Here is a 14555-nt window from a genome sequence, read left to right as displayed (position 1 = left end):
AGATGAAGCATTTGGTTGGAACTAAATTGAGGGATGATGAAGCTCTTGTATCTCATGGGGGTCGACGGAGGGACAGATTGAAGAATAATAGCAATTTTTTTTGCTTCTACTGCAGACGTAAGGGACATATTCGGAAGGATTGCGATAAGTTGCAGGCTAAATGTGATTTAGCTGCAAATCATGGAGCGCAATCTTTGAGTTCGACGAAACAAAAGTAGTTGAGGATTTTTTAGACAAAGAAGATGTGATGTTGACCGTGGTATCTGACGTGGAATCTAGGTTTGACGAGGAGTGGATTCTTGGTTCGGCATGGTCGCATCAAATGCGTTTCAATCAAAATTTCTTTCAGACATATGAGGTTGTTTAGCAAGATAGAGTTGTAATGGGAAACAACCAGTCTAGCCGTGTTGCTGGGATCGGTCAAGTCAAATTTAGTTTGCGGGATGGGACAGTCAGAACAATTGATCAAGTTAGACATGTTCCAAACCTGAAAAGAAATCTCATCTCGCTTAGTACTCTGAATGCAAAAGTGTATAAATTCTCTGGTGGATGTAGAGTCTTGAAGGTCCGAAAAGGTATTCATGTTGTACTAGAGGGACGGAGAATGTCTTAGTTGTACATCTTGCAGGGGAGCCCAGAACCAGTTAAGAGACATATGGACAAGTTCAGTACCGTGGTAGATATTCAGTTTGGTATAATACCTCTTGTGAGGGCTCTAGGTCGGTTCAGAACATTGCTCGAGGGAGCGTTGATAATTTTGCTTTCCCACCAATTTCAGCGGTTGCACTGTGTTTGGTTGCTAGGGTTGGATCCATTGAGCGTGGTATCGTGGTGTCAGTGATATCTGTAATGCTTTTGGGAACGTTAAAGGCGACAGTTCTAGCAAGGGGCCTTTTGTTTAGGCATTTTATATGGTTTCTGTTATAGGACGTGCTTCGACCCTCTTTGGTAAACATTAATTTCTTGGTGGAATTTTGGGAACCCGAGAGTAGGGTTCAGGTGTCGCTTATGGACTCCGTGAAGAGGATGATGATTTATATGGAGAGTTTTAGTTACTGGGTTGAGGAGATTTGCCATTTCATTTTGATGCAAACAGGTTTATTTCTCAGGTGGAGAAATTTTGTGAAGCTCCGCTCATTGCATCGAAATTTGAGTCAAGGTGGAGATTATTAGAGTTGTGACTCAAATAGGTGTCTTGAATCGCATGTTGTTGGTGTTGGAAAGGAGTCTAATTGCATTCAACAACAAGGAAACAAAATTCCGTTTAAATTGGGTTTTCTAATTGTAATATATTTTCTTGCCTTTAAGAACTCTTCTAGAGTTTGAAACTTAGCCTATATATACAAAGTTTCTCTATCAGTTTTATTTAAGCATTATTGCTATATCTGTAATTTATCTCCATATTGTCAGTTTATAATACATCGTTCCTATGCGATAAATTCTCTTTGTTTATTTTATTACTTTTAATATTGTTTCTTGTTGTGATCTTTATTACTTTACATCGTCATTAAATCTCATTCTTTACAATCCTTTGAGATCAACAGCCTTGCCATCATTTCACGATATCAAATAAAATCACCTGAAGAGTGGTTTTCATTAGAATCTCTGGCGATCATTAAGCTTGCTAAGTGCATTCTCCTCTCTCTCCCCCCCCCCCCCCCCCCCCCTTTCTCTCTCTCTCCCCCCCCCCCCCCCCCCCCCCCCCCCCCCCCATCTTTTTGAGCTATTGCCCCATAATTTGGGGCCTTCGTGGCTGATTGACTTACTTATTTTCGTTTGTACCATTGATTTGGATTTAGAGAGAGAACTGGTTTTATATGGTAAAGCAATTTCCCCTAAAACAATTTTTTTCTTTAAAAAAAAAAATAATAATAATAATAATTTTCTGTATTAAAGCACCTAATTAATGCATTTTAAATGAGAATTCTTCACATGAACTCAAATAACCTAAAATCATTATCTTTTGTTCTGTAGTTTGCGAAATGCTAATAGTTATAGAAAATTCAAACTATTCGAATTTTTACAATTTGACTTAACTGATACTGTTACTTGAAATATTGCCCAATGTCGATATTATGGCACGATAAATTATAGATGAGATAAGACTAGAGAGACTAAATTTAGTTGAATGTGAAAATTTATAATTGGTTTTATTCATTAATTAAACATACATATTATTATATTTTGTGCAATTGAATGAGTGATCAATGGATGAATAATAAAATGATTGTTTATGTAGAGAAAGATATATTTTTGAATACTGATAATGAAGTAATTGTACAATGATATTGAAGTATGAAAACTCGCGAAGAACAAGTATTATTTATAAATTATATCATTTTTTAGTGTTGTCATAATACTATTTTATATTTTTACCATCATTAAATCTATGGTCGAAAACACAAAGTCCGACCTTTATTAAATTCTATCCTCATTGGACAATATTCTTGACTACGACCCTGGTTATCATATCCAGGCTCGTTTAGTTCATTATAGAATATGTTACAAAGGTGGAGGGTTTTAATATTGGAAATATGATGAACAATGTAATTCATTATTATCTAGTGATATGAGCAATAAAGGAATCCATTTCCATTCGAGTAGCTCCACCTTCCATTACTGACCTCTTGACAGCATCTCCAAATGCTGCTGCTCTTTGTCTAATCTCTTCCCCTTCTTCTGAATCCATCAATCTTCTTACAGCATTTTCGACTGTGATCGCAGACACGACCTCACCTCGACAGGCCCAATCACGTACTTCAAGGCTGAGTTTTAGTACTTTTGTTAACAGTACGGCGTTTCTGGGCTGGTCTGAGTGCATCGGCCAAGCTGCTACTGGCACTCCCATGGTTATGCTCTCTATGCATGAATTCCATCCACAATGACTCATGAAACCACCCGTCGAAGGGTGCCCCAAAATTTCCAACTGGGGTGCCCAGTCTCTTAAAATAATTCCTCTTTCTTTCACTCTCTTTTCATACCTGTCAAAGATAATATATAAATGGTGCACTCGTCATCATGGTATCAAAGGAAGCAATAATGATGAGTAAAAGCTCTCCGCCACCTATTTATGAAAATTGTGCATGTGGCAAGCATTTGATGAAAAATGAAACGAGTCTGCGCAGGAAAGAAGGTGTCGATGATTAAGTTTAAAAGTAAATAATATGTTCTCTCTTTAATAACTGAGGTTGTGTATCAGTACCCCTGTGGTAATAGAGCTCTCCTAACGTCTCCTTCAAAGACATTTCCTTTATCTGCATCTCTCAGTACCCATATGAATTTTTTTCCACTGTTTTCCAACCCTAATGCCAACTCTTTGATTTGTTCATCAGATAATGAAGATGTTGAGCCAAAGGAAATAAATATCACAGTATTTGAAGCTTGTTTGTCAAGCCATTGTAAGCATTCATGACTGCGGGTGTTGGAATTTTTCCTTTCTGGAATCACCACAGGATTGAATGGGCCAATGGCCCAGATTTTTTCCGTTCCTGAAGCCTTCTCTTTTGCAAGTAAATCAAGGTAGAAACCTGTTAAGAAATTCATCATCACACACAGAAAAAGATAATAATAATAATAATAATAAAAATAATCATTTGAATTTGAGTTGAATATCCAACAAAACCTTCTATTGTCCTGTTTGTATTGTACAAGTCCCCAGAATGGAATTTCTTTGCCTCATGCTGCAACTTCGAAAATTCTGATAATTCTGGGACAAAGCACCCTTCCATGGAAGTAACTTCTTTAAGAATTTCTGCTTCATTTTTCACTTCAGGTTTTCCCATAACTTCCCAATAAAATGAGTATAAAGAAAAAGCTGATATACTCTGAAAACAATAGGATTCAGCATTTGGTAAAGAATGCATGTCTTGAACAACATAAGCCATTAAGTAATCATAAATTATAATTACTTTTCTGGCTTTTTTTGAGATAGTTTCAACCACGGCAAAAATGGGGTGGCGGAGTTCCATGGATGCATGGAATGATGGAAGAATTTGTGAGGGAAATTTGGTGGTGGCGTTGGGATCAGGTGGAGGGTTGTGAAATGGAGACGTTGGGAAATCATGGAAATGTATATTGGAGGCGGCTGAAGGGTCCCAGCCGTGGACTCGTACCTTAGCCTGGCGGTTGTGGATGGTGGTGCCAGCGAAGTGGACAGGGATGTTGTAGGCGGAGATGAGGCGGGAGAGGTGGAGGAGTTGGTTGAGGTGGCCCTGCGCGGGCAGTGGCACCATGACTACCTCCACTTGGTGATTGGCCATTGTAAAATTTTGTTATCCTTTAAACGTTTCTCTTTCAGGATTTATAAAGAATAACGCTGTATGGAATGATGATTATTGCATTTTAGGTGGGAATTAGATGACATAAATGTATATAACATCTTAAATGTAGAAATAAGAATCCTTTTAAAATTACATTAATATGCTTAAATACGTTTAGATTTATATAATGAAAATATATAGTGTTCTCTAAAGAGTGTAGTGATAATTTCTATAAGATTAGGACACGTTTAATTTTTGCATTGTCAAAAAATTGTAGTGCTCGAGGATGAAAAGACTTTGTTTGCATATATAAGAATGATGACGACAATAACAATATTGATAATACTGGATTTTATGTATATATATAAGAATGGTGATGACAATATTTGATGATATCTAAGACAGGAACATTGTATCTTGCCGAATTTGAGTCAAAATTGGATTTCATATGTCAAAATTAGAAGAAACGTTTGGACATAAAGATGAGCCAAAAAGTACATAAAATAAGAAGCGAATTCGTCTCAATTAAATAATTGTTCATCTTTTTCTTTTTCTTTTTTCCTTTCTTAATCTATTGAAACATATGATTTCTCGAAGCATAGCTACATGTTGTTTGGAATGTGCCCTTTTTTGTCATGCATGAGAATAGTTCACGTATTAAAAGACAACATGGAACTTTCAACGGACGGCCAATGACTTTTATCTGGTCAATATTTGATTAATTTATTTGAAATTCATAATTTATTGAAAATTAGTTCAATGTTTAATAATCAAGACATTATTTGCATGGCATTTTCATACATTAGGTTTAACAAAGGGGTTAAGTTCAAAATCATTCTGTCATATATGTGTCTCGTAGTTGGCACCCTTGACGACTTATAATTAAGATCGTATTTATACGTAATTTTATTAGAGTCGCGTTTGTTGTGTTTAAAAGTAATTTTTACTAGAAAAAGTACTTTAAAAATCATTGTTGATAGAAATAAGTAATTTCAAAATAAATTTGTTTGTTGATAAATTTGTTTGTGTCGATAAATTATCCGTCAACTATTTTAAATAATTGCCCGAATTTATTATGTATCAAAACCCAACAGACCCCAATATAAATTTTTCATTAGATGTTAAGATAGATGTTTAAAGCTCATTTAGTAACCTCTCATCGCCTATTCCTCTTGAATATGAGCCATTGTCTGATCCTATCATCACCTTCGAGTCCTTAATCGATCCAAAAATTCATCACTCAAATATAGTAACACCTCTGGCACATCTTAGTGATTCTCATTATTTTTCTGCTATTGCTACTCTTCATAATCCTCGCAATTGTCGCGAGACTAGTTCTGACCTTTTTGGCAAAAAGCTATGTTTGATAAACTTTAGGCCCTCCTCGAAACTTACATGTAATTCTATAGTAGAATGCAATGGGCATACGAGATTAAGACACAAGCTTATGGGTATGTTGAACGATATAAAGCTCATCTTGTAGCGCTGGGATTGACTTAGGACTATGGTATTGATTACAATGAGACTTTTACACTTACATGGCTTACTTCTTTTAAATCTTTCCTTACAATTGTAGCTATTCAACAATGGAATATGCTTCAAATGGACGTGAAGAATGCATTTCTTAATGGTGATCTAGATGAAAAAGTTTATCTCATACATCCTCCAGTATTCGAGCACCTACATCCGAACGTTTGTTGCCTTCGAAAGGCTCTTTAAGGTCTCAAGCAGTCTCCTCAAGCTTGGTTTTCCAAGTTTGGTTTAGTATGGGCTCAGTAAAGCTTCATTCCTAGTGCATATGATTCTCCCAAATTCTTCTGTCAATCTAAAGCTGGTATTGTCCTTCTCTTCTACATGTTAATGACATGGCTATTATGGGTGATGATCTTTCAGATATAGGTTAAGTGAATTTCTTAGTCAACGGTTTGACGTGAAGAATATGGGTTCTCTTAATTATTTCTTGGGTCTTAAGGTGTCATCCTGCTCAAATGAATATTATCTTTCCGAAACTAAGTATGCATCTGAGCTCTGTCTTGTGTTGGGTTGATTGATAGTAAGATTGTGGATTATCTTTTGAAGACAAACGTCAAGCTTCTTCCTAACAACAGAACACTTTTAGATGATGCCACTCTCTATTGACAATTTGTTGGTAGTCTCATTTGCTTGACCGTGACCTGTCCCGACATTTTTTATGCAGTCGCCTTGGGAAGTTAGTTTATACATTATCCTCTCCCTATTTACTATGTTACTATTCTTCAGATTATTTGGTGCATTAAGGGGACTTTGTTTCATGGGATCCATTTTTTTGCCCACGCATTGTTGGACTTTTAGGTGCATTCTAACACTGATTGGATAGGTGATCCTAATGATTGTCGCTTCACTATTGAATATTGCTTCTTGCTCGACACATCTCTTATTTCTTGAAAAAGTGATAAGCAAACACTTGTCTTTCGCTCTAGTATGGAAAGTTGAATATTGTGCATTGGCTGATACTATCTCTAAACGTTTTTGGCTTCGATGGATATTACAGGATATGGGTGTTTCCTTTACTAGCATTTCTTATAATCATTGTGACAATACTTGTGACATTCAGATTGTCCACAATGATGTTTTCCATGAGCGTACGAAACATATTGAGATAAATTGTCATTTCATTCGTTCTCATATTAGGCGAGGTACTCTTCGATAATATTATGTTACTTCTACTGATTAGCTTGCGTCGCCTCTTCACAAAGGCTCATGCTCTTGGACGTTATCGTGATTTTGTTTACAAACTCAAGTTAGCATCTTTGCTTCAATCTTAAGTTTGAGGGGTTGTCGACATATGATCTATTAGTTTATTAGTAATATATTCCTAACATACGAATATCTTACTAATATGGAAATTATTGATATTTTGACTAATTAGCCTTGATTAGTTGATATTGTTGCCTTTTGTAGTCACCTGCTCCTATAAAAGGGCAGTATCTTGTACAGTTTATACACACTCCAGAATATCCTAATGTTCTTTACCTCTCTCGTTTCTCTCTATACTTTTCTTGTTTTAACAATAAGAACTAAATATCAGTACATGAATTGTTTCATTCTTCATTATTTCGAAGTCTTTCGTCAATGTATGACTTCTTCCTTTTTGCTTGATCTCTCTTCAGTTTCTTCACCGACAAGAAGTGAATAATGTCAATAGCAATTATATGAGAGTTTGCATCGCCTACAAAGTTTCTTGAATCAAGCAATATAATTTGTTCATCGCGAATGCTCCCGGTTGTTGTCTACATTTTACCCTTTTGCTCCACCACCTCAGTCATTTCTTGCTCAAGGAGTCATCGCTACAGATACATCTTTCCTGCGCAAAATAAGAAAAAGAATTAAAAATTAACATGATGACTTTCAAACTAAAGCCACACATTAACAACACGAGCTACAGAAATCCTTCTTTGCCATTCTATTCTATAGTCCTTCCCACTTCTAAGTTTTTCTACCAAGATCGGATCATTTTTTCTAAACGAGACCTCTTTTGAGTATACCATCTAAAGAATAAACAATTCAAGAACTTATTTTAGATATTCTTTTCAAGACCCTACCAAAATTGCAACATGGGGATTTCACCAAAGGCATAGAAAATTCATCTTTAATGGAGTCCTCTAAACCCTCCGAATCACGATCAAAATCATTTGATCCCTTGAAAATCTTGTCAATTAATTATTTGCTAGAGCTCGAATGTGCACACAATTTTCAACCACTTCAAATTACCTTGAAACAAGGTTAAGCGTCAATAATCTCGTGAATAAAATGGACTTAACTTGTTTTCTCGTCCACCAGTAAATGATCTAATACGTTGATTGGCCCTAATAGTACCAGTAAATGTGTGGACTGCGTAGCTATATTTGTGCATTCTTATCAAAGCTTGATAAATAATAACACGACTAACTCGACAAATTAACGAAGTTAGTCGAGCACTCAACGGACTAATGAAGTTAGTCGAGTGCTCAGCTCTTTCAAATTGATTAAATGTCAAATTGTACTAAAATTGAATCAAATCGTTCATCTCATTTGATATCATCCAAAAACTATATAGTTTGTGGTTCAATTGTTTCCATAAATCAAATAATTTTTAACGATGCTCTTAAGGAATCGTTAGGTGTGAACCTTGCACTTTAGGAATAACAATAATTCAAATGGGGGCGTGTTCAGTTGGTTGTAACTACCACCCTAATGATATATCATAAGAACTACTCATTACATTGAAAAAAACAAATAATTAACTATTACTTTTACAATAAATAAATAAATAAAAAATCAGCTTAGATATTAATTATTTAATTATCAAACAACCATTTTTCTAACTTCATTTAATTTCCTCTGCGGTATTAGACTTTGACAGTATTTGTTATGCACTTCTGGGACCTGTAACACTTGAGAGAGGAATCTTTTCCATTCTTCGGTTGACTTTTAAATTTGGACAAAATATATTCTTTATGTTTTTGTTTAAAAGATGTTTTCATTTTGATCTATATCCGTTAATAGTCTAATAGTTCTATTACACCAGACAATTCAATTAATAATATACTAATCTCGTATTTTAATCTAATGTTGATTGAATCGACCATGAATCAACGCCAACAAATTGAAAAATGAGTACTCTCACGAACAACTCATAAATGATCAAATAGGTCGAGCCTAACGCGTTTCTACGAAGAAAAAAAAGAGAGCCAATAATGATATCCGTTTTAATAAAACTAAATTAAATTTAAAAAATAACATAAACCATGTAGATTTATAGTAACTCGAAAATGTTAAAGGATAAATTTCATATTGATTAAATATCGAAATATAAATTAATATACACGGATCACTATTATAAAGTACACACGACTAACACGAGTATAGATACTCATTATTTTTATTTTTCCGATTCTTTAAATTTTATAATATGTTATTTGCACAAAATTCTAATAATCGAAGAAAAAAGCAGTTACCTAAATCTGTAGAGTTAATTTAATAAAGTCATTGAAATTTGCTATAAATTACTATTTACTCATCAAAATTTAAAAGGTTAATCTTTGTTCACTGAACTTTCTTATAGGCAGTAAGCTCACCAAAATTTTAAATGTTACTTATTGCTCACCTAAATTTGAACAAAATTATCTATCAATCATTCATATCATTTTCACGAGTGTTATCTATTGTAAAGTTTAGTGAATAATAAGTAATTTTATTCAAATTTAAATGAAGATTGGGTAACCTTATAAATTTCGATAAGGAAATAGTAACATTCGATAAAAGTTGAGTGAAGAATAAGTAACTTTCTAAAAATAAGAGACCAAGTAGTAACCTATAATAGAGTGGAGTAATCATTCATGCAATTATCTAACCTACAAAGTGGGGAAGTGAAGTGGCACACAGACTACAGCAGCTCAACAATGGAAAAGCTAATCTCTAAGGACTTTGATTTGCTGCAAAACGACCGGTCGGAGGAGAACCTCTTGCGGTGGCGCAAAGCCGTCGGAACAATCGTCAAGAACCGCCGCCGTCGCTTCCGGTACGTTGCTGATCTCGAAAAGCGATCTGAAAATAAAGAACGGATACGGAAACTCAGTGTACGTATAATTGGATCCTCTCTCTCTCGAACAGATAAAAGGTTTTGGATTTTATGCTCTTACTTCTTCACAAGTTTCTTTTGTTTGTATAATGCTAATAGAGTCTTGTGATAATTTTTTAGAAATCACTAAGTTTTCAGTATTGGAAAATATAAATCTGGCAAAACGGTAGGACTTTTAGAGGTAATGGGATTTTTATTTCCGAGTTTAATTCACTTGAAAAATATGCCTAATATTTCTGGAAATAAAAGTTTGATTTTATGCTGCTGTATACGAGTTTCTTTTGTTAGGAAATGCCCGTTAAAAATTATAAAAACAAAAAAATTGATTCATTTATGCAAAATTTTTGGTATTTAATGAGGTTTTTAATGAACTAATGTTAATAAATTTTCCCAGGATGTAAAGTACAATTACTCATTTTGTGTGTTTGGAGTCATTTTTCCGTAAAGCATAAAAGGAGCCTTTTTCCGTTTGTTCTTTTTGAAATCTGCAGAATCTAAAGGTTTTTTTATTGCTAATCACTGTGGGTTTTCCATTGACCATTTCTTTTATCTTAAAATAGAAAGACGAGAGTTCACGACGTCACTCTTTTTAAGTTTTCAGCAAAAGAAGCTAACTTTGGCCCACCCACTCTTTAAATGAACGTTTTTAATTTAAAAGGTATAGTTAAATGTATTTAAAATGTTTTAATTCTCAATCTAGGAAAATAATAAAATAATTGAGAGAAAAGTTAGTTAAAATAAAATATGGAAAAAAAATAATGAATATTTTTTAGAGTAATAACATTAAATGTTAAATATAAATAGTTTTTTGGAATACTTTGAAATTTCAACTCGATAGAATATGTTTTTTAAAAATAGAGAATCTCTTGAAAATGCTCTAACAGAGCTAATCAATAATATTATATTTTAAATTAGAATTGTTAAATTTTGAGGAGCTTTAGTTTCAAATTGATGCCATATTTTAAGGCCTTGTTTGGGCCCGATTTTTTCACTCAAAAAATTGATTTTTTGACCGTTATTTCACTATTCCAGCCATCATATTTGACTTTTTCTCTCACGGGTGGACCCCACTTTTCTCCCAACGATCAAAAAATCAATTCTCAAAATCACTCCCAAACAGGCTCTAATTTGGTCCATAAGTAATTTTTTGTTTGTCAAATTGGGGTTTTAGATTTTTAAGCAGTAGCATATGGTACCTGCAGACACCCATACTTCGATATAGTGTAGTTGATTGATGTGGTTAATTTTATTTAAATAATTGGATAACATTAGTCAAAAATTGAAATGAATTATTACGCTTACTTTTAGAAATTATAGAAAAAAAAAATATTTGAAGATATGGCTGCAATATCATGTACCCATGTGATTCTAAGATGTACATCGTGGTGAGGCCGGTGGCCATGTGACAGAGATTGCCTTTTATTAATAATATTTTATTACTCTTTGTTTTATAGTAAGCCATAAAAAGTTTTCTTTTGCCAAATGTCTCTCTCTTTTGTTTTTTTTTTAAAGTCTCAAATCAACATTACAATAAATGTTCGTTTACTCTCTGTGGCCCCTGAGGCCTAAGAGTTGTTATTTTATAATAGGTGAATGGGACACATAATTTTAACGTGGGACCTTTTTGGCGTGTACTGTGCAAAAGTCAGAGGACGAAATTTCCTCGAAATTTCTTGGTGACATTGATGGAATGAGGAAAAATATTTAAGAAATAATATCCATCTCCTAGTTTAATTGAAAATAAGGCGTGGATCTCTGTCCATTTTAGACTCATCTACTGTTGTCTGTATTGGCTTCATTGTCATACCTATCCTGCCAGATGACTTCACCTATATTATTATCATTTTTGCTACACATTTTAGTTGACATCATGTGGCACACAATTTTACAATTGATTTCTCTGGCACGTAAAATTATCAATGAAAATTTGTACAACTTGCATAATTCAATTCAATTATTATAGTATGTATTGCCTGGACTGTGTTAGATGATTGGTGCCATGGGGACCCTTGCAATAGGCTCCGCGTAGTGGTTCCCAGCTAATTTAAGAGGTGCCTCAAAGGAAAAAAGTCTATTGGTCATTTTCTTGAAATTGTCAAAATTATTACCAATTTTTTGTTGGTTAATCATGACTAGTTGACGTAGGGTGCAAGAGGAAAATTGTAGGAAAAGGGGAAAGAGGAGGAGAGGAGAAAGCAGGGGGAAAAGAGAGAAGAAGAGGGCAAGGGGAAGAGAGAAATAGAGGAAGACTATATTAATTATTCATTCATTCAGAAGTTGTTTTATTACAATGCAAAAGAGTCCTTCATATAGGGTCGGAAATATTCTATCTTAAGAAGGAAAATATCTAATAAAAGCAACTAAATTAAACCTAATTATAATTCCTAAAATACAAATTAAAATTGGAAACTAAACATAATAATATTCCTTCTAATATTGCATCATTTCTCCCCGGCTGAAAGAACTCGACTCCGATAAGATAGACTAGTACTTCATATTCCAAGGAGGTCGATCTTTTATCTTCACCAAATGCTTGTACTGGACCTTGGGCAACATCAACTTGTTAAACTTATGTCAAGAAGGGCGATCTTTCGTAAGAACCAAGTACCTGAACTGATCATGTAACATCAACTGAATTTACAAAACATCCCCAAGAACATGACCTGCCCAAGGGGACGATCTCTTTGTCTGACCAAATATCGATACGAAACTTCAAAAAGCAACCGCTTATGTAACTCATCTATAAAGTCTTCAATTGATTGTTCATAATGAGTAGTATAAGGATCTAACAAAGTAAACTAACGTGCGAAAACAGGTGAGTGCAACAATGGTGGCGCCGATGTAACCCAATAAGGAAACAATTCTACTATATGGAAAACAAAACTCTCATGTAAGTGCGATGACCAATCAAACAGGTTAAGTTCAAGTGAAAAATTCAATCTTTTCTTTACACTGTGGGAAAAGTGTTTGAACGAACAATGACATTGGACAATGTGGTAAACCTCATAAACATCACAAAGTGGAGGTAAAATCATATCAAAGTCAATGTATCATGCAACACATTAGGCAAGATCAATGTCGGCACGTAATTGAAGTTAGATGGATTGTTTGACTTAGGTGGTAACACTATAGAAATTTCTTCATCCTTGTTATCAGAATATTCAATTGGTTTAGCAATGAAAACTTCATTATCTTTCTCAAGAGGATGACAACTTGACTGGGGAGGTGATTGTTTAGATTGTGATGATATACCTAGCCTTTAACATGCTCGGTGAAGATGAAATGATAAGTTCCATAAGTTAGCTTGTTGGTAAGTGTCACCTAGAGATTGGAATGCAGGAATATCATTAGGCAAGATTTTAAGATTCAAACGATCAATAAATCTAGATGTTGTAATGTGGGGAGCCTCGTAAATATAACAACTGTGCAATAACTTTTCGAAATATGCTAGATATTCCCCAACAGTGGATGTACATTGTTTATAGTTTAAGAAGAATTTATCTAGCAATTGAGATCAATAGTACACGGGAGCGTATTTATTACTTAAAATTTGTTTTATCTCATCTTATAGAGTGATAGGACGCTGACCTAGTTAATTAATGTTATGCAAAAATACTTTCAATAACATCTAGCAGATGTGACCAGTGCCATATCAGCATGGCAAAGACAACGGGAGTCATTTAAGTTGTGAAATTCAAAGAAATTTTCAAGACCATCAAGCCAATCGAAAAATGAGTTTGGTCCATTGAGACTATCAAAATTCCATAATTGGAGTTCATGTTGTTCAGAATAAGAATTTATGTCCCCAATAAAGGTCCTAGATGAAGGATAATTGTATTGATAAGTGGAAGGATGTGGGTAAGGTACCTGATTTTGGTAGTGACCAAATGACGTGCTATAGCTATTATATGACATTTTTTTGTTTATTTATTTATTTATTATTATTATTATTATTTTGTTTTAGCACATATGTCCCTATTTTGTTCTGATTTTTAAATTAAAAGGCCAAACACCTAAATGCGGTAGGTCTGCACTATGGCTATATGTCCCTATTTTGTTCTGATTTTTAAATTAAAAGGCCAAACACCTAAATGCGGTAGGTCTGCACTATGGCTATATGTCCCTATTTTGTTCTGATTTTTAAATTAAAAGGCCAAACACCTAAATGCGGTAGGTCTGCACTATGGCTATATGTCCCTATTTTGTTCTGATTTTTAAATTAAAAGGCCAAACACCAAAATGCGGTAGGTCTGCACTATGGCTTTCTAACGGATGACGCTGACGATGACAAAGTAAGGCAGGGGCACCAGCAGAGTGATGGTTGATATTATAATGGGCTTGTTAGATTAGGGGTTTTGGCTATGGATTTATGGTTTCCGCATTGCAGTAGTGAGCTTGGTTCGGAATGGGCCATGTGGATAGGTTGGATTGGGCCAGGTTTTGGTAAATTTTATTTTGGTAAATTTTAAGGTTGAATTAAGAGGTGCGAGTGGGCCTCGTGTATGTGGGTTGTGGATTTTATAGGTTTGCGTAATATGTGCGTTGGTTTAATGAATTTCGATATATAAACTGGGCTATGTTTGGGAAAAGGAAAATATGGAATGGTTTAGGTTTAGTTTAATTTTCTGTAGATTGGGAATTTCTGGACAGTCACAACATATATATATATATATATATATATATATATATATCTATAT

At 34.3% G+C, this 14555-nt stretch overlaps 2 protein-coding genes and 1 long non-coding RNA gene across 3 annotated transcripts in view; 1 reads left to right on the top strand and 2 right to left on the bottom strand.

The window, feature by feature from the left end:
- Positions 1–2557: 2557 nt before the first annotated feature.
- On the bottom strand, positions 2558–4242 carry LOC111378000 (zeatin O-glucosyltransferase-like). Its single transcript, XM_023001160.1, has 3 exons — positions 3623–4242; positions 3203–3527; positions 2558–2981 (listed from the first exon to the last, which is right to left on the bottom strand). Exons 1-3 carry the CDS (start codon positions 4230–4232, stop codon positions 2558–2560), a joined length of 1359 nt encoding a protein of 452 aa, XP_022856928.1. The 5' UTR covers positions 4233–4242.
- Positions 4243–9582: 5340 nt separating this feature from the next.
- Positions 9583–14555, top strand: part of LOC111377979 (calcium-transporting ATPase 4, plasma membrane-type-like) — a 10534-nt gene continuing 5561 nt past the window's right edge. The window contains 1 exon segment of the mRNA XM_023001140.1: positions 9583–9856. Coding sequence (XP_022856908.1) covers positions 9617–9856 — 240 coding nt within the window. The 5' untranslated portion in view covers positions 9583–9616.
- LOC111377981 lies at positions 11365–14511 on the bottom strand. Its single transcript, XR_002699796.1, has 2 exons — positions 14094–14511; positions 11365–14019 (listed from the first exon to the last, which is right to left on the bottom strand). It is a non-coding gene; the product is annotated as an uncharacterized LOC111377981 (long non-coding RNA).

Source organism: Olea europaea, unplaced genomic scaffold, assembly GCF_002742605.1.
Source record: "Olea europaea var. sylvestris unplaced genomic scaffold, O_europaea_v1 scaffold1753, whole genome shotgun sequence".
Classification (NCBI taxonomy): Eukaryota; Viridiplantae; Streptophyta; class Magnoliopsida; order Lamiales; family Oleaceae; genus Olea; species Olea europaea.
The sequence above is the reverse complement of the archived record's forward strand: the minus strand, read 5'-3'. Positions and strand labels throughout refer to the sequence as shown.

Excerpts from the sequence above, each read along its gene's own strand:
- LOC111378000 (XM_023001160.1), bottom strand. The coding sequence starts at position 4,232 with ATGGTGCCACTGCCCGCGCAGGGCCACCTCAACCAACTCCTCCACCTC. Across the intron at positions 3,528-3,622 it reads TACAAACAGGACAATAGAAG|GTTTCTACCTTGATTTACTT; the intron begins GTTTTGTTGGAT and ends ATTTCTTAACAG. Across the intron at positions 2,982-3,202 it reads AGAGCTCTATTACCACAGGG|GTATGAAAAGAGAGTGAAAG; the intron begins GTACTGATACAC and ends TATCTTTGACAG.